Source organism: Trachemys scripta, chromosome 1, assembly GCF_013100865.1.
Source record: "Trachemys scripta elegans isolate TJP31775 chromosome 1, CAS_Tse_1.0, whole genome shotgun sequence".
Taxonomy (NCBI): domain Eukaryota; kingdom Metazoa; phylum Chordata; order Testudines; family Emydidae; genus Trachemys; species Trachemys scripta.
The window spans coordinates 303251573-303276406 of record NC_048298.1 but is presented as its reverse complement, the minus strand read 5'-3'; the positions used below and the strand labels follow the sequence as shown (position 1 = coordinate 303276406).

Here is a 24834-nt window from a genome sequence, read left to right as displayed (position 1 = left end):
AAAAGGAGGACCCTCCACGGGCCCTGGCCCTGCCCATTTCCCCACCCCCAGCCCCGCCCCAACTCCGCTCCCTCCTCCCTCCCACTCCCAGCCATGCGAAAAGGGCTGCCCGAGCGCTACCGGCTTCACGGTTTGCCGGGCAGCCCCCAGACCCTGCGCCCCCGGCCGGCGCTTCCCCAGCGCAGCTGGAGCCCGGGAGGGGAAGTGCCCGGCCGGCGGCTGGGGTCCGGAGGCAAGGGGGCTGCCTGAAGCCCATAGCGCTCGGGCAGCTCGGCTCTTAAACAGAGCCGAAGAGTCAGGGGAGGAGCAGAGCCGCCGCGGGAGGGGAAGTGCCGGCCGGCATTTTCCCGGACATGTTCGGATTTTTGGCAATTCCCCCGAGACGGGGGTTTGATTGCCGAAAAGCCGGACATGTCCGGGAAAAACCGGACGTATGGTAACCCTACTAAAGTCCAGTGTCAGAACAGCAGCTCCTGCACCATGGTACACAACCAGAAGCACTGGCAACATGCTTAATACTGGGCTTCCTCTCTCGTTAGGGGTTCTATTCTGAAAGGAGAACTTGGTACAAGTTCTTTATTCACTGAAGACTATGTAGAACAGACTTCCCCACTCTGCTCAACCAATACGCCTGTGTAGAACTGGAGAGACAGCTTCTAAGGATGAGAGGATAATTCAGTCTCCATGCTCATTTAATCATTAGCCTCTTTGCTGAAATTTGGAATTGGACTGAGCCTGTCAACACATTCACACAGACCTACAGCTAGTCATGAGATAATGATATTAAGTAGCTACTAATTAGGGCTGGGTATAAACAAGTGACCCAGAGATGGGAAGCTTTGTATTCCATTAGCAGGCCTAAGGCACAGTCTTGGCAGGCACAAAATCTATGACTGTTTTGTTTTTTCAAATTGCGTCACAGATGGCTACCTCTGCTCCGTGCTATTCCCCTAATGCCTTGTCTGACAATATGGTTATCATCTGAATTATGGTAGTTGCTTCTACAGGCCTAACAGATCAGGTCCTGGCTGTGCTAGATGCTGTACAAACACACAGTAAGAAAGAGCTCCTCCTCCAAAGAACTTATAGTCTAAACAGGCAATATAGGCATAGGATGGGAGGGGAAAGAGGCACAGAGAGGTGAAGTGACTTGCCCAACATCATACAACAGCTCCATGGCAGAGTTGGGAATAGAATGCAGGTCTGCTGAGCCCCCATCAAGTACTCTATCCACTGACCTGCACTGCCTCCCTGATTTGCAAACAAGGCAAGTCACATCGGGCTCTCATACATCCCTGTGCCAAAGAGAACAATGAGGCCATGCCAGAAACAGCAGCCCCTCATCCCTTCCCATTTCACCCCTTGTAACTACGGAGGAAAACTCCGTGGCAAAGCCTCAGCCTTGCCTATTACCAATCCCTTGAGCTCACTACTCCTATTCGCTGCTTTAGAATTCAAGCTATTTTTTAAGGGAGGAGAAAAGCAGAGGTTGCGGAATCACTAGAAAAACGAGTTCCTATTTTACTGATGGTAGCAAGGAATGATAAAGTAGCAAAAGTAATGAATCTAAAATGCTGGCTCCATATTTGAAATGTACTTTACTAAATGATGCCTCCACTATATATACAGTAAGAGCTTTAAAGAGCATGCAAAGCAACTTGGGTGGGGGGAAAATCAATCAAATAGAATTTATAGTTAGGAGAGTACTTAGTATTACTGTTTTATCCTTAAATGGAACACAAACCTAAGCATGAAAGGTTTCATTTTAAGACCATTTACGTGCATTGCCCAAATCATTATTTGGGGCAATGCTTATTTTGCATTTTCTTTATACCTGTCATGTTATTTTGCATTTGATATAGAGATTGGCCAAGGTAGCAATGAAGAAGGCATTGAAGTAAGAAGCACTCCAGAAACCAATCTTTGTTTGAAACGTCTGCATTCACATCAAGTCAGTCAGTTGCTAGTTGGTATTTTGGGGATGAGGACAAATTTAGTGGCCACAATTTGGAGAGACTAGTGGTAGGGAAAGGAGAGGAATGTGGGCTGGATTAGGAGGCTACAGTAACCAAGATGAGCAATGAGGGCTTAGACAATTTTTGTTGTTGTTGTTGTTGTGCATGCCAGACAAGCTTTTTTACAATTGGAACAGACAGGAACAGTCAGATTTTCAAAATGTTGTGGAGAAAGTATCAGCAAGATTCAGTGAACCTTCCTCTTCCAAGAAATGTTGAGAAAATTGTGGCTTGGCAGCTCTGGCATTATCTGGGGTCCCGGGATACTTTTGTAACCCACCCACCTCCTGGGTGTGATGTTCTGTCCCATCTAGTGGCACCAAGACCACTTAGAAAGAGATTTATGAGTTTGCTCTACAGCCATAGCTAAATGCATGAGCCTCTATTGCATGAACTAAAGGCCACATGGCCTTTAACTAAGGCTGTAGAGCAAACTCATTAGTCTCTGTCTCTCCCTAAGTGGTCTTGGTGTCACTAGATGGGACAGAGCACCATACCCAGGAGGTGTGTGGGTTACACTTTATTTCAGCTTCCCCATTTATATCAGCTGCTTAGAACCAGCACATTCTTCACAATCATTTCCCCTAAACAGCACTACTTCTGACCAGGAACCTCTACTACCCCCTTTCCTTACAACGGTTGACCCCTCATTTGGGAACCTCTCTCTCTGCTCTGGACACCGCTCCTGCATTTCTCTTTGTGGCCCAACCATCCCGAGTTTCATTCCCGGTGTTAACCTGCTGAACTCAGTGGAGTTATTTATATCAGGTAATGAACTTATAACTGACAAGGTGTTAGAAGAAGAGACAGTGGAGAGCCTGATAGGAATGATTTGATCATAGGGAGAATTGCCTTTTGCAATATCTTGTACTATGATGACTCTGTGTTGTGATTTTCAGGGCTTGGCCCTATGAACCTAATTCAGGGGTGGGCAAACTACGGCCCAGGGGCTGCATCTGGCCCTTCAGACATTTTAATCCAGCCCTTGAGTTCCCACTGGGAGAGTGGGGTGTTCCGGGACTTGCCCCGCTCTGGCACTCCAGCCGGGGAGCGGGGTCGGGGGCTTGCCCTGGTCCGTGCGTGCCATGGCTCTGCACGGCTCCCGGAAGCAGCAGCATGTCCCCTCGCTGGCTCCTATGTGTAGGGGCAGTCAGGGGGCTCCACTCCACAGGCTGCCACAGCCCCAAGCACCACCCCTGCAGCTCCCATTGGCTGGGAGCCACGGCCAATGGGAGCTGCAGGGGCAGTGCCTGCAGACGGGGCAGCATGCAGAGCTGCCTGGCTGCACCTCCACCTAGGAGCCGGAGGGTGGACATGCCTCTGCTTCTGGGAGCTGCTTGAAGTATGCACCACCCAGAGCCTGCACCCCAACCGCCTCCCGTGTTCTAACCCCTGCCCCAGCCCTGATCCCCCTCCTGCCCTCCGAACCTCTTGGTCCCAGACTGGAGCACCCTCCTGCACCCCCAACCCCTCATCCCCAGCCCCACCCCAGAGCCCGCACCCTCAGCTGGTACCCTCACCTCGTCCTGCACCACAGCCCCCAATTTCGTGAGCATTCATGGCCTGCCATACAATTTCCATACCCAGATTTGGCCCTCGGGCCAAAAAGTTTGCCCACCCCTGGCCTAATCTCATACTCCTCATGCAAGAAAAATTCCCACTGAAATCAATAGGGGTTTTCTTCTGTAGGAAGTATGTAGTTAGGCTCCTTGTCCTAAGGATGCACAAGAACAAAGATATCTCAATTGTAGAATGAGCTAAACACACATTTTTAAAGTAGCTCAGCGATAGGACAAGATCATTTTACAGAGTGCCCTCCCAAATATTCTGAAGCAACAGTCCAGAAAAGCCCAGAGCATGGTGCTGTCCATTTTCATGGAATTATAACTAAATATCATTAGTTACCAACAAAAAAATTATAGAGAGCTACAGTTAAAGGTGTGTTTCAATGGAATTCATCTAAAAACAACACTACACTTCAACAAAAATTTTACACCTTTAATAAACAAAACAAACATAAGCAAGTCTTGAAGTGAACAGATAAAGGATCCAGCTAGTTCCCTGCTACAATATGCTAATTTCCATCACTTACTACTACCCCACCCAACTTGCACCATTTGTCCCCTTTCATTGGTCCTTCAATAGAAATGTGCTGTTGAATGTATACTACTGATTTTATACATAGCTTATAAATAATATATTGTTTATTATATGTGTAGTAAAGATTTCAAAAATAATACAGTCCCAAAGCACACTAAGTTATGTCAGTTTTCCCTAAATTCTCATAGCATGATACAGATCATGAAGTGTGTTGACTATTCTGTCATAATCAAGTGTCAGCATACACAAACCTCACAGGTTTGGGTATTTAACTCTGAATATTATTTAGCAATCAGTATTTTGGTAGTTATATCATGTAGATGATAATATTCTAGTATTTGGGAACTAGAACCTTGAATAAGAAATGGGATTTTATAAAATCAGTAATTTATTGTGTGTTCATTTTTCAGATTTCAATGGGAAATTTAAGGGTAGGTGAGTAGCATAAATCAGATGGAGTGAGAGAAGGATGAAGGACTGCAGGGCAGTGGGAAAAGTCTGGAACTCTTAACTGTTCCCTTCATAACATTTGGGTTTTACAAAAAATGTAGAATAATTTTAAATAGGGTTGGTATTTAAGTTTCCTACGAGGGAAGCTCTGCTCTGACAATTCTTATGAGGCCCATCAGAGCAGGCTTCTCCGCCTCCAGACTTCAGCAAGTCCACAGGAGGTGGGTGGTGGAGGGGAGTTATACCCATGTGGGGTATTGGGGTAGTGGAGAAGAATGGAAAGGAAGCTTTTATCCATATTGAAAACTAATTGCTTTAATTAAGTTTAACATAGATAAAAGCCTCTGCTTTTCCATGCCTCACTCTGTTCTCCTGTCCCCCTGCCCAGGATGTGTACACACATCCTCCAGACCTTCCCCAGTTTCATGAATTTCCCCACTACATCCCCTTCCGATTCTGCCACTCTCCCACTTCCTGTACCTGTTACTCCCCAGATTCCTGCATTCCCAGGCTCCAAGCTACCAAGTCTCCTAGTCCCAGTCCTCCTTGCCCCCCATGTCCACCTGGACATCCCCTTCACATTTCTCACCCCACTCACCAGTTCGTGCTTGGATTCAATTAGCAGGTCAATTTTAAACATTTCTCTGTATACAACCAAAAACACTCTTGTGCAAGGGTAGCCCTGGTCATTGTCACAGGCAACAAAAGCAGAAGAGAGTCCAATGGGGGAGTAAAGAAACATAATACTGGATCCTGCCACTTGATTGGCTTCTTTTTGGGGTAGTTGTGGGTGAAATTGGGACTTGGAAAAAAAAAAATCAGGCTTATCAGGGACATTAGCCTTTGTTCCATAATGCAATCCTGGCCAGATCCTAATTATCTAGGCCTGATCTTGCAACACCTATACATTTATTTAATGTTATTGACTGCAGTGAGACTACTCACGTTTAAAATGTTTATATAATCGGGGCCGCAGCACGCAAACCCATGCCATTTATTTCAAAACCAAAACTCCCATTTAACTTCAATGGCTAAAGATTAGGTCCTCAGAGAGCAGAGCCAACACAAACTTATGCTACTGTCAGATAAATACTGTTAGAGTGGGGAGACACAGCAGGCATCTCTCAAATGACATTTAACTACATCTTACAAGCGTAAGGCAGCAAGAGATATTAAAGCACTCTGAGAAGGCTCTGAAGGTGCCCCCTTTACAACAATGCCTCACTAATGAATATCAGGAATGCTCCACATTCCAGGATTACATATCTTCAGGTCTACAAATTATTTTGTACAGAACAAACTTTTTGGCAGTCGGTGTTTCATATTTATTCATATGTAGACAGCATTTGTCATTAGCTAGCTCATGTAACTCTTTTTGCATAAGTAGCAAAGATGACATTTTGGGCTTTTTTGTGACACTTCTTTTTGTCTCACATAGAGATTGGTTACATAAACAAATTCAATCATCCAGGGCAATAAACATTCTGGAAACTTACAAAAAAGAGAAGGCTCTGCTTGTATCACATAGCATAATATTTTCATATCAATCATTAAGGTATTATACTTCAATTTTACATAATTATGGTAGATGTAAGTAGCACTTAATGTCATTAATGTTGAACCCCATTTTTCAGCTGATTCTGACTTTCTCAGATAAATCCCTTTTGGAGTGAACTATTCCATGCATTCCCAATGGTTATTTTTAAAAGGAGAAAATGAGTAAAATCAGTTCTGCTACTTCTGAATTATTCAAATATGCAAAAAGATACACTTTTCCATATGCTTTGAAAATAATTTTAATGCTGTAACTCAAAATGGCTATAGGTACGAACTTCAAACTTGTCATTTTGTAGATCTAAGAGGTAAAGAGAAAAATAGGCTAGGCCAGAAGAAAATCAGTTATGTATTTTTATGGTTTGAAGTGTTTTTAAGTTGTGAATTCAAATATGACCATTAAAACAAGATTTCTCGCTGAACTTTTTAACTAGAGCAGTTTCTAAAGCTGTACGCATACACAAGTTAAGGATACCACGGTTAAGAATGTAGTTGTTAAACTCTGTTCCTGCAGCGCTCCTAAACTGTGCAAGACTGCAGTTCTGGTCCAGACCAAGGCAATGCAGGAAAAGTTTGAAAATTTCCCAAGCTGAAAAGCTCCAGATTTATTTTTTCATTTTTCTTAACACCCTCTAATCCCACACCTCTTCCTTCCCCATAGCTTCCCAGGAAATTAAATGCAAAGAGGAAAATACAAAGTTATATCAATGCAACAATAAGGACTGAAAAAAATCTCACACTCAAAAGACAGGAAACTCCAAACACTGACATTGCTCCTGAAACTCTAATTTAACCATGTTGCATCTATTCGTATTTTCTATTCTTCCTTCCCATGTTCAATTTAACGTGTAATGTATTGCATGTATTATAAATGTGCATACCATAACAAATATAAGACATATAATGTGGCAATGTTAACTTTGCTAGACCTAGAATTAACCTGCGGGTATTTCTGACATATCAGTTTTACATTTCCCATTCTTAATTATGCATAAACCATAGTTATTTGTGAATACGGTAACTATCTTTTGCTTTCCTAAACCATCTTTTTATCTAAGGATCTCAAAGTACTTTAAAAAACTGAACTTAATTTACACCCTCAGGTGCCGCATGGTGCAATATGCAGTGGGGGCCAACGTGCCTTGGAGCAATTCATGGACAAAAGTTTAAAGCTGACTTGGTGGAGCAAAGGGAAAGAACATAAACTCTTCCTCAGTTCAAAGCTCCTCCATAGAGCACCACCTGCCACATCTCTCCCCTGAGTAGTGCCCCTCTTTTGAAGCCACACTGGCCAGCTCCATGCTCCCCAGCAGAGCAAGTGTTTTAGGTGCCATGCCCCACTGCAATTCCCTTCAAATGGGCTTACCACCAAGGGAGCCTGCTATCCTGAACAGAAACAGTCACAGCCCAGGGCTGAATTTAGTCCATTAATAAATTAAGCCCCACCATGCCGCTATGATACCCATTTCCTATGAGTTAAAATGAGGCACAGAAGTTACGGTCATACAGGTAATTAGGAATGGAATTGGGAATAGAATCCAGGAGTCCCAGACTCTTACTGTAAATCACCAAAGTCAGTGAGGCTGATTCTCTTTTCCAGCTGCAGGAATAGAGGGGCCCCTATCCTCATGTTATCCAGACCCCAGTTCTGGCTGCTTAAGCTGCCTTTTTGCTTCCCCTATCCTCATGTTAGCTGGACCCCATTTTAATCTGCTCTAACTTATGTCTGGCTGCTCATAGCCCTCTGGCTCTGAATAGCAGAGTGCAGCAGCACTCCATGATGGGGTGGCAGGCCCAGGACTTCCTGATGCTTCCACTGAGAAGATTCAGCCCCCTACCTTGCTCAATGCAAGGATGTGCTTTTACAGGTGTGTTCATTCCCTAAATGAAGGCAGACTCCAACTCAAAGCCCAAAATATGAAACTACCAAAGATGCTTCATGATGTAAGGCCCTATCCAGCAAATCCTTTTATTCAAGTGAGGTGTCCTACTGAAGGCAATGAAAATAAAAACCAAGGTGAAAGAAAATCAAAAGTCCTATACAAACATATCAGCCAATTCTCAGATCAAACCTATTGGCCAAATTCCACTCTCATACAGTGGCGTTGGAACAATTTTTTATAGTGGAAGTGCTGAAAGCCCTTAAACAAAACTGTAAACCCTGTATATTATGGAAAGCACTTCCAGCCAGAGGGTGCTACTGTACCCCCGGCATCCCTAGTTCCAGCACCCCTGCTCTCAGATAGCCTGGAATAAGTCTAGGGTACTGAAAACTCCACTGATTTCATTATTGAACTGTAACATATTTCCCTTCCCACTCCACATACTTTGCTTTTAACAATAGTCCTCATGCTGACAGGGATGAATTGAGCTTCCTGGGAAGTGCACCTAATGCTAATAAATTAGCAGGTATCACTGCAGAATATCCCAAGGCTAATCCCTCTACTACCCCATAAGTGGAGCATGCCATTTTCACAGCACTCAAAGCTCCCTTTCTATGTCAGTTTAAGAACAGAAAAAATGGAATGCATAATTCTTACATCATGATAGCATCAAACAGAAGAAACTGGGAGTTACACTTGGGATGAATCTGGCCAAAGATGGTTATGTTTGTTGAGATTTTTTATGACAAATTTTAGTGCAGAGAATTTTTTTTTTGGGGGGGGGGGGGGGTGAGAGGTAACATTTTCTTCCAATTAACATTTTAAAACAGATAAATGGGCAGTTGCCACTGTAATATATACACACAAGAGTTAATGTTTATCCCACTTAAGCACAGCATTTCATACAGAGAAATGTAATGTAGAGTGTGATAAATTAATACTAATAAGATCAAAAGAACTATTTCCTTCATATTACAAAGGTAATGCACCTATTAAATATTAATACAAACTTCATGAAATCCCATTAGACTGTGAAAATGAAGAAGCAATTACTACCTCATTTACTGATTACCTTTTAATTTTTATTGAAGTATATTATTTGTCATATAAATAGATAACAAGCTTAATTTCACAAATAGGACACAATAAAGTTTATAAGCCGAATTCATGCCTGGTCTATGTCCATATCTCAGTGGAGTTATGCCAGGAATTAATTCAGTGTTCTTGCATCTTTTTATTGTTACAGCTTAATCAACTTTTCTTACTATTAAATGTTATCTGCCAGTTGCTAAGATAATGGTATGAAAGTGTCACATGCAAAAATGTGCTTATATGGGCTATCATCCACTGAAAACTTGAAAAAAACTTCAAAAACAGACTCCAACAAGAAACTGCAGAATTGGAATTAATTTGCCACTGGACACCATTAAATTAGGCTTGAATAAAGATTGGGAGTGGATGGGTCATTACACAAAGTAAAAACTATTTCCCCATGCTAATTTTTCCCCTACAGTTACTCACACCTTCTTGTCAACTGTTGGAAATGGGCCATCCTGATTATCACTACAAAAGTTTTTTTTCTCCTGCTGATAATAGTCCACCTTAATTGATTAGTCTCATTATAGTTAGTATAGCAACACCCATTTTTTCATGTTCTCTGTGTATATATATCTTCCTACTGTATTTTCCACTACATGCATCCGATGAAGTAGGTAGCCCACGAAAGCTTATGCCCAAATAAATTTGTTAGTCTCTAAGATGCCACAAGTACTCCTCATTCTTTTTGGAGATACAGACTAACACGGCTACCACTCTGAAACCTGAAAACACATGCTAATCCTATAAATAATCCATACATTAACAGGAAAATTAATCCCTTTAACAAATAACAGCTCCCTCTACAGGGCCTAATCCTGCAGTCTTTACTTCAAGCAAAACTCCTATTGACTTCAATGGGAGTTTTGCCTAAATGTGGATTGCAGCGTTTTGCCCATATTTAGGAATAAATTATAGAATTAAGAGACTGTAACATTACTACAGAAATAAAAAGTCTATCACATGAAAATAATTTCAAAGCTTCCTCTGGTAGTGTCCAAGAAGACAGTTACAAAATAAAAAGGGTTGTACTGAATATATACTCCAGACTAGTGTATAGCTAGGTATTATGGGTATCAGGTTTTTGAGAAAGAAATGACAGTATTTTTTACTCCTAACTTTGCGCATTTTGGCTATTTGGTTAAACATTCTGCCATCCAAACAACAGGAGAGTCCTTGCTGTTTGTTCTCTTTATTTACACAAACCCTCTACAAAAAACAGATGTATAGTTGATTAGTATTTTCAATTCTGAAAATATTGACAGCTAAGATGGTTTATGAACCAGAACGACCAGGAAAAGCTGCACAAACTGCACAGAAACATGGTATTGTTTATAACTCAGCCCCATGTTAGCAATGTTTCACTGAAAAATGTGATTGCCACAGTAACACAAACATCTCGCTTCCAACAGAAGTAGTGACGATGTACCTAATCCTACAGTCAGCTGGAAATTTTTAATAAGAAAATCAAATATAATAATTGGTTGTGGTCATTAACTGGAAAATACTAACTGTCCAACAAAGGAAGGGTAGCAGTAACTGAGGTCAATGGATATACCCTGCTCACCTACCTGTGTGCTAGAAATAAACTGTCAGTTTCTTGCCAACACTCGTGTGTCAGACCCTTATTACAATAAAGGTAAAGGAGCCACATTAGGACTAATTAATGCAAAATAGCTAACTACATACAGTATTATAGACTTCTAGAAAGAGATCTTCTAAAAATGTTAAAATGTATTACTGGCACACGAAACCTTAAATTAGAGTGAATAAATGAAGACTCGGCACACCACTTCTGAAAGGTTGCCGACCCCTGAGCTAGAGTGATGTCATATAGCTTTCTGCAGGCTCTCTTTCATCATGGATGAAATTCACCCATAATAAGAGTGATCATTTCACCCACCACTGAAATGCTTCCACCTCTAGAGTGAAACATAGCAAGTGTTTAACAATAATAATACATAAGGAAAAAACCTTGAGGAATATTTCTTCTTTGAGGAATGTCAATATCTGCAAACCACTCTGAAATAGATTAAAGACCTCCGCATAGTTTTTTGTAGTGCAGGGGTCGGCAACCTCTGGCAGGCAGAGGCCCAGGAGCCGGGCCAGTTTGTTTACCTGACGCGTCGGCAGGTTCGGCCAATTGCGGCTCCCACTGGCCGTGGTTCACCATCCCAGGCCAATGGGGGCGGCGGGAAGCGGTGCGGGCAAGGAATGTGCTGGCCACAGCTTCCCGCCGCCCCCATTGGCCTGGGACGGCAAACCGCGGCCAGTGGGAGCCGCAATCGGCCAAACCTGCCAATGCCGCAGGTAAACAAACTGGCCCAGCCAGAGCTGCGTGCCAGAGGTTGCCGACCTCTGTTGTAGTGTATTAATTTTTTATCACAAGTGCCTTTCAGAACCTGTGATCAAAAAAGCAGCACTATAATATTTCAAAATGTAATGTTGTTCTGAACCCCAATAAGTGCTCTATTCTCATATACTTGCTTGGCTTTATTCTGTTCTCAGCAGTACACAAACAATACAACTAGATATTGTTTCTAACAATAACTAAGAATATTATTCATTTATTGGAAGCTTAATAACAAAGTCACACATACAAGCACAGAGCTGTTTATTGATGCAGCATTGCACTTTAAGAGGTGTGTTGATCAACAGTACATGGAGTACTGCACATATTGACTTTTTAATCACATTTTCAACCACAAATCCAGAGCTCTTTGCTACATCAGCATTGGTACAAGTAACATGGAAAATACATAAAGCTACGGACTCAAGATTTTCAAACATTTTGAGAGTATGGACCACATTTTAATACACAGTTTGTCTTCATGACCATCTTCCCCCCATTCACAATCACATAGACCACCTCCTCCCATTTGCAAGTGCATAACATCCCTGTGGCACTTACAGCTCTTGTTTATATGGCAAAAATATACTATGAGTATTTAATATATATTTTATTTCTTTTACTGCAGTTTAGGAGCTGGAAATAAGGAGTCAGCACCATGTGATCAACCTGCTCTCTGTCCATCACCAGCAAGTGCTCTGTACACCACAGCTTGAGAACCTCTCTAAGACAGCATTTTTCAAAGTTCGGGTCATGACCCAGTACTAGGTTGTGGCATGTCAGGCACTGGGTCGCTCTGGTCAGCGCTGCCAACCGGGACGTTAAAAGTCCCATTGGCGGTGCTGCCCAGCTAAGGCAGGCTAGTGCCTACCTGCTCTGACATCATGCTGGGCCCCGGAAGCAGCCAGCAGTAGGTCGGGCTTCTAAGCAGGGGGGCCATGGCAGGGCTGGCTCTAGGGTTTTTGCCGCCCCAAGCAAAAAAATGTTTGGCTGCCCCCCACCCCCCCCCTGGGCTCCCCCCGCCCCTCCCTGCTGCCCCAGAGCTGGGCCCCCCCCCCCCCCGCACTCCCTGCTGCCCCAGTGCCGGGCTTCCCCCCATCAGTGCTGACTCCACCCACTCCCCCCTCGCCTCCAGCCAGTCTGGCACTAGCAGGGTCGGGGTAAACAGCGGGGCTCCCGGGCCACGCCTCAGCCCAGGGTCCCTCCAGCCGGGGCTCCCGCCTCCAGGACTGGCCGGGACCCGGGAGGGCAGAGCCGGGGGACTGCCCGGCAAAGGGCTGAGGAGCCGGGGCAAGGCAGCCCCAGAGGGAGCGGAGCCCCGGAGAGCGGGACGCGGGCCCCACATGGCAGCGCCCCGGGCACCAATACCCACTATGGCCCCGCTGCTGCTGCTGCTCCTGGCTGCCCTGCCGCAGTCCCTGGGTGGCTCGGGCCGCTCCGCCCGGCTGTGGCGCTGGAGGGTGGCTGCAGGCGGCTCTGTGCGCCCCATGGGGTGGGCCCCAGCCCAAGTGTCCCGTTCTCAGAGCCCACCCAGCCATAAGGTGCGGGTGCTGCTCCCCGATGCGAACCGCAGCGGCCCCAGGGCGCCCCCCCATGCAGAACACGCTGCTGCACCAGGCCCGGCTCTAGGCTTTTGCCGCCCCAGCACAAAAAAAAAAAAAGTGGCTGTAATGCCGCCCCTGAAAATCTGCCGCCCCAAGCATGTGCTTGGTTTGCTGGTGCCTGGAGCCGGCCATGGCCATGGGTCTCTACGCACTCTCCCCACTCCAAGCACCGGCTTCCTGGCCAATGGGAGCTGGTAGGGGTGCTGCCTGCGGGCGAGAGCCAGATCTGCTGCTGGCTGCTTCAGGTGCAGTGCGGTCTGCGGTGCCAGGACAGGAAGGAAGCCTGCCTTAGCACCCCCGCTGCACTGCTGACCTGGCATCACCCGAGGTACGTCCACACCCCAATCCCACGCACCAATCCTCTGCCCCAGCTCTGATCCCCCCAAACCTGGAACACCTTCCTGCACCCCAAGTTCCTCATCCCCGGCCCCACCCCAGAGCCTGCACCCCCATCCCAGAGCCCTGACCCCCTCCTGCACCCCAACCTTCTGCCCCATCCCAGAGCTCACTCCCACACCCTGAACCCCTCATTCCCAGCCCCACCCCGTAGCCCTCACCCACACACCCCAACCCTCTGCCCCAAGCCTGAGCCCCTCCCACACCCCAAACCTGTCATCCCCAGCTCCGTTGGGTCATAGGCATCAACAATTTTCTTCAACTGGGTCCCCAGAAAAAAAGTTTGAAAACCAGTGCTCTAAGATATATGGATGGCCTTTTGGCTGAAGCACAGACTTGTAATAACAAGATCTCTAGCTCTGTCTGTGCCAGAGCCTTCCTGTGTGAAAGTTACTTCACCTCTCTGGACGCTAGTGTGCACACCTGCAAAATGGGAATACTTCCCTGTCTCACAGGGCCCCTTGAGGCTTAAGCCATTGTTTGCAAAGCACATTTTTAAGGTAAAACTGAAGGCTCCTGGTCTATTATCTTCTTTCCTGGGATGATTTACCTTTTGTCTGTTCAGAAGATGACCATTAATCTCAGTACATAAGAAAAATCTCATCTGCAGAATACCAAAGAAGTTCCACAAGATTCATGTTCCAAGACTGTAAGCCCAAAATTCTGCTCTCAGGGTTGTTGATGGGAGATTTTTACAGGCAGAATGAGCAAAATACTGGAATCAAGATCCACCATATGTAGTAGAGAGCAGAATTCTGCCCTTACAGATTATGCATTTTTTATACAACTATTTGCAGAGGCTGAACCTGACACAGGCAAAATCATGGAACTGTGTCCAGGCTGCAGGATCAGGCCTACAGTTTGTAAGTATCAATTTAAACAAAGACCGCACCAGTTATAATAGCTGTTGTAATCAGAATTTAGTACTAAAACTTGCAATCAGATCCAAAAATAGGGCTTTGATCATCTGTTATTTAGTTATCTGGCTGCATCATGGCATTGTTACCTAATCTCTGCAAGAAGTACTACTAATTGCAAACCATTAAAAATTGCATTATCTAAAGAACTGGGAACTCAGCATAACTGCTTATTATATTTATTTGTTCTCACTTCAGAGACAGTGGATTTATAGCACTACTTCTTCCTTTTGCTGCTCCCAAGACACACTTGGAAATGAGATGTTTCATCTCTAGGGGTTTGTCCTGGTAAAATACTCATATAAATCATTAAAACAGTCAAAGTGGTTTTGATTTTATTTTTGTAGGAACAAAAGAGCATGCCCTTCCTGAGATTTCACTCAGTCCCTACTCAAACTCTCACTGAGGTTAGCCCATAGACCGGCCATCATCTAGGACAGTAGTTCTCAACCAGGGATCTTGGGGCCACATGGGAGGCCGTGAGCAGGTTTCAGGAGGTCCGCCAAGCCTGGCCGGTGTTCAACTCTCTAGGGCCCATGGCAGAAAGCCGAAGCCCTGCCGCAAGGAACTGCAGCTCAAGGCCCTGAACGCCTCCACCCGGGGCTGAAGCCGAAGCCTGGGCAACTTAGCTTGGCAGTGCCCCCTATGGCGTGGGGCCCTGGGCAATTGCCCTGCTTGCTACTCCCTAGCACTGGCCTTGGCTTTTATATGCCGAATAACAGTTGTGGCACAGGTGGGCCATGGAGTTTTTATAGCATGTTGAGGAGACCTCAGAAAGAAAAAGGTTGAGAACCCCTGCTCTAGGACAGTGGTTTTCAACCTTTTTTCATTTGCAGACCCCTACAAAATTTCAAATGGAGGTGCGGACTTCTTTGGAAATCTTAGACATGGTCTGCAGACCCCCGCCTGGGGTCCACAGATCACAGGTTGAAAACCACTGCTCTATAGAGCCCAACTGGACTGTGGTGTGATACAGAGCGACACTTCCTCAAAGGGAGCTCCTAGGTGACCAAGGGAAATGGGACTGTGCACCCCCCTTAGGATGGTGCAGCGGGCTCTTCTGCCTGTGTATTTTGCCAGCTCTGCCCTTGTGCTCCTGTGCAAGGGACAGCCACAATCTGAGGCACAATTTCTCCTCACGCTTCCCCCAAAGTCCTTTTTCAACTGGAGGAGAAGGCATCAAACCCAGAAGGCAACAAGGAATGTGACTGCACTTGGTGTGTTTGTAGAGGAGGTAATGAACAGTGGCTGAGGCATCCTCCTAAACAGGGGAAAGAACCTACAACATGCCTCAGCCAGGTCTGTAATAAAGAGGGGTATAATCTGAACCCAGGTGGCTCAAGTTATCACAGCAGAATTCCAGTCAGTCAATGTGTGGCAGACACCTCATGGAAAGGGAGCATGAGCTGTGAACACCAAGCTAGCATTTTGACTTATTCCTGGTGCGGTAGTGCACCTATAGCAGTGGTTTTCAAACTGTGGGTCGTGATCCAGTACTGGGTCGTGGAATGTAAGGCACTGGGTCACAGTGGCTCTGGTCAGCACTGCCGACCGGGCCTTCAAAAGTCCCATCGGCGGTGCTGCCTGGCTAAGGCAGACTAGTCCCTACCTGTTCTGACACCGTGCTGCGCCCCAGAAGCAGCCAGCAGCAGGTCCGGCTCCTAGGCGGGTGGGTCACGGGGCTCCACGCACTGCCCCCGCCCCAAGTTCCTGGCCAATGGGAACTGAGGGGGCAGTGCCTCCTGGTAAGAGCTGCATGGAGCTGCTTGTGCACCTCCACCTAAGAGCCACGCCTGCTGCTGACTGCTTCTGGGGTGCAGCACGGTCCACAGTGCCAGGACAGGAAGGAAGCCTGCCTTAGCAGCCCCGCTGCAGCGTTGACTGGGAGCCACCCGAGTGAAGCCCGTGCCCCAATCCCCTGCCCCAGCCCTGAGCCCCCCCCAAACCCAGAGCCCCTTCCTGCACCCCAAACCCCTCATTCCCAGCCCCACCCTACAGCCCCCACCCCAACCCTCTGCCCCAGCCCTGAGCCCCTCCCACACCTCAAACCCCCCATCCCCAGCTCTGTTGGGTCACGGGCATCAACAATTTTCTTCACCTGGGTTGCCAGAAAAAAAAGATTGAAAACCACTGCCATATAGCCCGGGAACTCCGTGTCTGAAGCAAATAAAGAAACAGACTGGAGAACTGCTAAATCAAAATCTCCCTGGGCAGTACTGTGCCTAAACAACCTTTTCAACATTTACTGGATGGCTCTCAAAAAGCAACTATGGGTGTGCAACAGTTCCCCAACTACCAGTAACATAGTAACAGGAGCTGATATCTTATTGTTTATTTTAACCAACCCTCTCCCCTCTCCTCCCCACTCCAGGGTATTTCCTTTTTGCACGCAATTTAAGACAGCCTAGGACAACAGAATCTGCCTCTCAAAAACCTGCACACTTTGGTCAATGTTCACTTTCTGCCCTTCACCCTGCAATGGCCTAAGGGAGAGAGAAAGGAGCACAAGTGCTCTCGATAACTAAAAACAACATTCTCTCAGCCCACAAACAGGCATTTAGCAAGAAGGAAACAGTGAAGTGGAGAAAGTTACAGAAAAGCTAAAGATCTGCAGCATTCTACACCAGTTCATCAGAAAGCTTATAGGAAAAAATATCCATTGGAAATATTCCAAAAGGAGGGATTTCAAGCAAGGGAAAATTGTAACCAAGCTGTTCAACCCATATAAGATCCTTTCAGGATACAATGTACAATATCCAAGCTGTGGATAAGTCCAATATAAGAATAGTGCTGCCCTGTTCAGAACACCAACATTCTCAAAACAATTACCATTGGTAACAGACATACCAGAACAGCAAATAGAAAGTGCTATTCTAGGTATGCTTTGAAATTCCTTATTCTTCAGGAAGACATTAATAAATTATTGTATAACAAACTAATCTCTGACCAATGAACCAAACATCAAGATTAAAACAGCAGAAAACCCACTAGACAAGAAGCTTCCTTAAATTATTGAGCACCTGTCTCTGATATTCAGCACCATTCCTACTATCCCCCCAAGTAACCACTCTGAAACTAGCCCATGTCTCATAACTTCACATGCACTATTTCACACATAGTATTTAGGTTGCCAAACTCAATAGCCTGGTAGGTATTAATCTTTTCCATGGAAGATTTTTAAAATACAGAAAGCGTTTTAAGCAATTACTGTAACAAATTCCTACTGATCTCCTTCAAAGATGCACACTAACTCATTGGCCATGATCTTTTAATTATTTGGGCTTATGTCCCACACAAACATATATATAACTGGCTAGCGCGGTTAAACTTGTATTACTTCCTATTACTATTATGTCATATTTTAAAAAAATCTAATATGTCTTTGAAAACAGTAACAAAATGCAAAGATGTAGACTCTGCGAGGCCTCTTCCAAACAGTGGGTCTAATTCTGACCTCTCTTGCACCAGTTTTGCCCCTGAGTAACTCCACCAGAGTTACTTCTAATTTACATCAGTAGAAGTGAGATCTGATTTAGACCTACTATCTCTACATCTCACCCGCTATTGCCTTTCATCATTGGAGCTGCAAACAAGAACCTTGGGTATAAATATCACCTGTGATTAGCTCTCACAATCCTGCTCCAAAGAGTCTTGTAATTATTTCTCACTACTGTGGGACTAAGAGTTTATCACCTGTAACTGACTCTGTCATTTTTGTGCCACAAAAGTGATTCCATTGTACATGACCTGCGAGTGACCTGCCTTTCACTCGTCTCTCCCTCTGCTTGCAACTCCCTTCCAGGGCTGCAGCCACCTCGAGTCCGCACGCCAGCTACTGACATGACAACACTGCGACACATGGGTGTCCAAGAGGCAGAACTTCACCAGCAGAGAGCCGGCTGAGGTATTGCCTCGGCCCCAGGCTGCAAAACATAAACACTCTCCCCAGAGGCGCCGGCGGCAGCAGCAGTAACACAGGGACTCGCAGCGTGCAGGGTTTTCGCGGGCTGGGGATTAGCGCGGAGCAGCAGGTGCTAGGGCAGGGTGGAGGAGGCGGGCGGCACCTGCCCTAGGCGGCCGCGCGCTCTTACCTGACCCGGTTGTCGCGGAACTTGCTCTGCTGGGGCTGGTTCAGGTAAATGGTGCGGGCTGCTGCCTCCGCCTGATCCGCTGAGGACGTGGCTCCGGACATCTCATCATCCGCCTTCTTATAGCCCGAGGGGGAACAAACGGGTCCTACAGGGAACAGCAGCAGAGAGAGCCCGAGTCAGCGAGCAGCGCGGGAGAGACTCAGAGCAGCGGCAGGGAGATGCTGCACTGGGCACGGAGCCCCCCATGCAGCTCTCTGGCCCCGCTTGGCTGCAGCCGCTGCCACTGGCGGCCGCGAGCTCCTGGCTCCGGAGTAGCTGCAGCAGCCCGGGTGTTGCACTCCCCCGTGTCCCAGCCCTGTGTGTGCAGAGCCGCAGCACAGCGAGGGAAGCTGCTGCCTGAGCGAGGGAGGCGCAGACCCTGCCCTGCTCTCGCCGAGGCCGCTAATCATAAACACAGTAACAGCAACAAAAGGAGACACCCCTCCCTGCCCATCACAGCCGGTTAAACCCACCCACCTGTCCGCAGCAGTCTTTGCCGGTCCCCAGAGCCCCTGCACATGATGGTGCCTTACGGGGTGGGGTATTTGGGGGGCGGGGCGGGGTTATTTTAATGAGTACGCGGATAGATGTGAGTGAAAGTACATGAGCTGGGATTGTCCCTGGCAACGGAAACCTCTGTAAAACAAAACACCCTGGGGATTAAAGGGGTGAGGGTATGATAGACTGAAGCGATCTTGCCTTTAGGAGTTTCCTCCCTGGTGTTTAGCCAAAGCAATGGCTGATGATGAATAATGCAAGCGCCAGTGGAAAAAGCGCTCACAAGCACCAGTGGAAAGGAGGATAACCTAAGGCGATGTCCTGGGAAGAGGTTGCAGCAGCGTGTTTCTTGTCAGAGAGGGCTTCCCAAGTATATGCTTCCTGGTGCCGTTCATTCACTTTAGATAGGGTGACCATATCTCCCGTTCTGGCCAGGCCATCCCTTTTTAAGCCTGTCCCGGCCGTCCTAACTTTTTTGGGGGGCAAAAGTGAGCATCTGTCCGGTTTGTCTTGCAGACTTGATCAGTTTTGTAAAAAAAAAAGTGGGGTGCGGTGCAGAGGGACGTGCGTGGGGACGAGCGGCGATACCAGCCCCGCACGGGCAGGGGAGAGTTCGGGCCAGCCCCACAGGGTGTCCCGTTTTCCCTTTGGGAAATATGGTCATTCTAGTTTTAGGAAGAACACAAATATGAGGGGAAGGAGGGTCCTGGGGCTGGATCAAAGGAGTGAGTGTCAGAACACCTGGGTTCTGTGCTCATCTCTTGCTACCGATTTCCTCTGATGTCAGAAAGTAACTGACCCTCAGGTGCCACTGTTCCCCCCTTTCTTACAAAAAAAATGATGTCACCATACCCATCTCTCTGGCAGGAAGGTTGTGAGGTTTAATGTTTACAATGTGCTTTGGGATCCTTAGGTGGAAAGTGATACAAGTGTACAAAGTATTTTATATCACATATTACCATCCAAATAACTTTTCACCTACATAGTGCCTGAAGCACCAGAATCTGAAAGCATTTTCACAAAGGTGGGGTTTACTATCCCCATTTTACAAATTTCATTCAGTCTGCACTGGGCTGTTTTCCCCCCCCATTTCTCTGATTACAACTGTGTCAGTTCAACCTGGTTCTCCAAAGGGTCCCATAGCCTTATACAGACTAGCACTCATGCAGCTAAACTGTTGGAAGCTTAAATTCACGAAGAGAGGCGAGGTCACTGACTTCAATAAGAGCAAGTTCAGCTCTCATAAAAGAGAAAGGTTTCCAAGCACACAACGATAGAAAAATTACAGGTAAGGTACAAACAGTCACAATGTCAGCGGCACTATGTAGCTCTGTCAGTCAAACCAGCCATTCTAGATAAAAGATTCTTTGCCAGACAGTGAGAAGTTATTTCTGAGACATCTTGGCTTCCTGGTGAAGAGTCTATGCCTTTCAACACATGCTATCTTGAGCACTGTGAGCCTGACCAACGCCCACTTAAGTCAATGGAAAGATACTCACTGACTTCAATGAATTTTGGTAAGGCCCCATTTATGCCTTGATCCTGCAAAAACTTCCCCACAATTTGCTTTAGATATGTGAGTAGTCCATCCAGTGATATGTTGTTCTGTCAACGGGACTATTCATGAGGCATGAAATGAAGCATGCCCATAAGTTTTCAGAGGATCATGGCTGAATTGTAAAGATGAGGATTCTGTAAACTGGGCTGATGAATATGAATAAGGTTAAGATTCAAACTCAAATCAGATTCAAAACAAAAATGAACCACCACCCGCTTTATGCTCTGAGCTTCATAATCAACATCCGTAGCCCTTAGCTTAATTTTACAATTTTGAAACTTGAAAAAGGTTTTACCATCTTGACCTGTAATTACAGAAACATTTCACATGATAGCTGTATTTCCGAAAGAATTCTTGTGAATCTCTGTGTATTAACTACAGATAAGACAAAAAAATATATGTATGGCAAAAATTCATTCATTTGTTCTGTCACACCTCAAACCTGATTTATAGCAAAACTAAGGGATGTATAGATGTCTGTGTGTCTTAAGTTGTTACACACACTCGTAGCCAACAGCCCTCCACCCCACCCTCCCACCCCCTACCCACACATGCAATTATAGCCAACAGCCCAGTGGTTAGAGATGTAGTAGACCCAGATTCAAATTCCTTCTCTGCCTGATTTATAGAAGGGACTTGAATCCAGGTCTCTCACTAGTCAGAAGAATGCCCTAACAGGCTATTGGATATTCTGATGCTGGTGGGGAGGTCTCTCAATCTCGCCTGATGAAGTTCTTTCACTTTGTATACACAATTTCATTATTTGTTGGAGGAGCAACTTGAATGGGACACTCCCCTATTCAAGGTGAGTGCCATAACCACTCACCCATACAGTTATTCTCTGTCTGGCCCAATACCTATTTCATACACAGTGGAACAGCTCCAGCAGGAGGGACTGAGAGAGACCAATCCCAGAATACCCAAGTGGTTAGGGCAGTTTCCTGTGACATGGGAAATCTGCTCCAAATCAGACAGAACAGAGATTTGAATCTGGGTTTCCCACTTTCCAGGTGAGTGCCCTAGCCCCTGGGTATTCTGGCCACACATACACCCCAAAATTCCCAACCTGCCTGCCCCCGAATGCTTTGAGTGGGAGGTCTAATCTGGTAGGCATGCTCTGAAAACACCTACCAGATCTCCCCAGATCAGAGAAGAAAGACACAGGAATGCCTAATTTGACAATGCTGCCAGTTTTGTGAGATCCCTTTGTAATTCTTTTCAGGTAGCTTTGAACCTAACTGCCTTGAGTAATTTTGTATCAGCTACAAATCTGGCCACCTCGTTGCTTACCCATTTCTGCAGATCATTTATGAATATGTTGAACAGCACTGGTCCCCATGCAGATCCTTGGGGGACCCCACTATTTACCCCTCTTCCACTGGGAAAACTGACCATTTTGTTTCCTATCTTTTAACCAGTTATTGATCCATGAGAGGACCTTCACGCTTATCCCATGACTGCTTACTTTGCTTAAGAGCCTTTGGTAAGGGACCGTGTCACACAGGCCTTCTGAAAGTCCAAGGTCTAGATCCACTAGATCACCCTCATCCACGTTTGTTGACATTCTCTAGATTGCAAAGGGAAATCATGCCTCACCAAAAGCTGTGTTGGCACTTTCCCAAACATGTTATGTTCATGTATGTTTCTGATAATTCTGTTCTTTACTATAGTTTCAACTAATTTGCCTGGTACTGAAGTTAGGGTTACTGGCCTGTAATTGCCAGGATCGCCTCTGGAGCTATTTTTAAAAATCATTGTTGCATTAGCTATCCACCAGTCATCTGGTACAGAGGCTGATTTAAGCAGTAGGTTACATACCACAGTTAGCAGGTCTGCAATTTCATAATTGAGCTCTTTCAGAACTCTTGGGTGAATATCATTTGGTCCAGGTGACTTATTACTGTTTAGTTTATCGACTTGTTCCAAAATCTCCTCTATTCAGTTGCCCAGCTTTGTCATATAAAAGAATTGCTCAGGATTGGGAATCTCCCTCACATCCTCTGCAGTGAAACCAATGCAAAGAATTCATTTTGCTTCTCAGCAACAGCTTTGACTTCCTTGAGTGCTCCTTTAGCACCTTCCTCATCCAGTAGTCCCACTAAAACAAGAAGGAGTCCAGTGGCACCTTAAAGACTAACAGATTTATTTGGGCATAAGCTTTTGTGGGTAAGAAAAAGCTTATGCCCAAATAAATCTGTTAGTCTTTAAGATGCCACCGGACTCCTTGTTGTTTTTGTGGATACAGACTAACACGGCTACCCCCTGATACGTGACAGAGTAGTCCCACTAAGGCTACGTCCTCACTACGGGGGGGTTCGATTTCAGATACGCAAATTCAGAGACGCGAATAGCGTAGCTGAATTCGACATATCCGAGCCGACTTACCCCGCTGTGAGGACAGCGGCAAATCGACCTCCGCGGCTACCCCGTCGATGGCGCTCACAAGTACCTGCGCTGGTGGAGTACAAGCAGACATCAATGGAGAAGCGGCCTAAGAATTTTATCTCTGCACTACCCATACAGATGCTACAGAACACTGGGAATACAGCATATGAGCTGCGTAGGAAAAAGGCTCATAACTTCTCTTTGCCTAAGGTGAAACTCAGGTTTAAGTCAGGCATAACAAAAAGGAGCTAACTACACTGACCTACATTCAACTGTGGAGCCTATCCCCACAAATCACCCCAGACTTGCTCAAAATCACCTCCCCTTCAACCTGGCCTAGAAGATGCCTTCTGAGACATTGCTTTCATTTACTCCTCACTAAACCGCAAGACCACAGTCATGTACACCAGTAAACTGACAATCTCCACGGCAAAAGGATGCAGAGTCCAGGTGCAGGGGTGGCGTGTACCTTAACACTGTATTTCTTGGTTTTCAGAGATTTAAGCTTAGCCATTCTCGACATTCGGGAGTGCCACTGGACACCCCTGGGCAACATTAACTCTGTGTTAATCAAATTTTGGGGCATCATAAGCTCTTTGTGGATAGGGACTGTCTTTTTGTTCTTTTTACAGCCCTAGCACAATGGAGTCTTGCTCCATGACTGAGGTGCCTAGGCACTATGATAATATAAATAAATAATAAATTAGACTAAACGTTCAGCATGTTTTTTCACTTGCAGATTCTGGGCCATTTTTGGACAGAAAAGAAGCTGTACATACCTGACCTGTGAGGGGAAAGTCTTCTGAAAATTCTGATGATTGGGATCCTGTATTTTCAGGCTGTCACACTTGAAATAGTTCATTTAATTTCAAACAGTATCATTTTACTCCCTTTTTCTTTATAAATATCAGTGCCATAAAGTAGTTGGGGAGAGGGATAGCTCAGTGGTTTGAGCATTGGCCTGCTAAACCCAGGGTTGTGAGTTTAATCCTTGAGAGGGCCACTTAGGGATCTGGGGCAAAATCAGTACTTGGTCCTGCTAGTGAAGGCACGGGGCTGGACTCAATGACCTTTCAAGGTTCCTTCCAGTTCTAGGAGATAGGATATCTCCATAAATAAAAAGCTGTGTATGAATAATTAAGTAGATTATTTCCAGGATAGTCACATTTTACAAATACTACAAAGTGCTGTAATGAGCCAGAAGGCCAGTGTCTCTTAGACCATGGTTTTTAGTATCTAGCAGAGGTATGAATTTAAGTTCCCAAGCTCATCTTATGAAGGTGTTATGCAGGTTTCCTTTGAGGACGATGACTGATAGGTCAGATGCAGAGTAACTGCTTTGTGAAAAGTGTTCGCCCATGGCTCATAGGGTGTTTTTGTCTTTTATCATTTTCTCAACAGAGACACTATTTTTTTGGCTCATTACAATTTGTAACCTACTAACCCTCCTTTCATCCTATCACTGCAGAGATGTTAATTTCCCCCTTCATTTTAAGTGGTTTCTTGCAACATATGTGAACCTCTTATGCTTAACCATCTCTCCCACCTTGTATTGCCTGTGATACTCTGGTTACCCTTTCCAGACCTGATGAAGAGCTCTGTGAAGCTTTAAAATTTGTCTCTTTCAACCAACAGAAGTTGGCCCATCTCACCCACCTTGTCTCTCTCATATCCTGGAACCAGCACGGCTACAACAACACTGCAAATTACAAATGGAACTGGACATCCAGTACTGTCTCCAATGATGTGCTAGAGAAGGCTCCTAGTAATCTGCTTTGTTCTGTTTGTTACCTCATTTACCACTTAAAATCTGCCTTTTATAGGTAATAAAATTTGTTTTGTTTATTAAACCCAGTTTCTGTAATTTCTAACTGGGGAGGAGGGGAAGAGCCTCTTGTT

At 45.7% G+C, this 24834-nt stretch overlaps 1 protein-coding gene across 3 annotated transcripts in view; it reads right to left on the bottom strand.

Annotated features, from left to right (window-relative positions):
• ATP8A2 (ATPase phospholipid transporting 8A2) overlaps positions 1–24834 on the bottom strand; it is a 584689-nt gene that overhangs the window by 477922 nt on the left and 81933 nt on the right. For 2 of the 3 annotated variants that reach the window (XM_034758733.1, XM_034758730.1), the window contains exon 2: positions 18456–18600. In XM_034758733.1, the coding sequence (XP_034614624.1) occupies positions 18456–18600 (145 nt within the window). Of the gene's footprint in view, positions 1–18455; positions 18601–18971; positions 19016–24834 lie in introns of those variants that run through there. The other variant, XM_034758731.1, reaches the window with a different exon arrangement.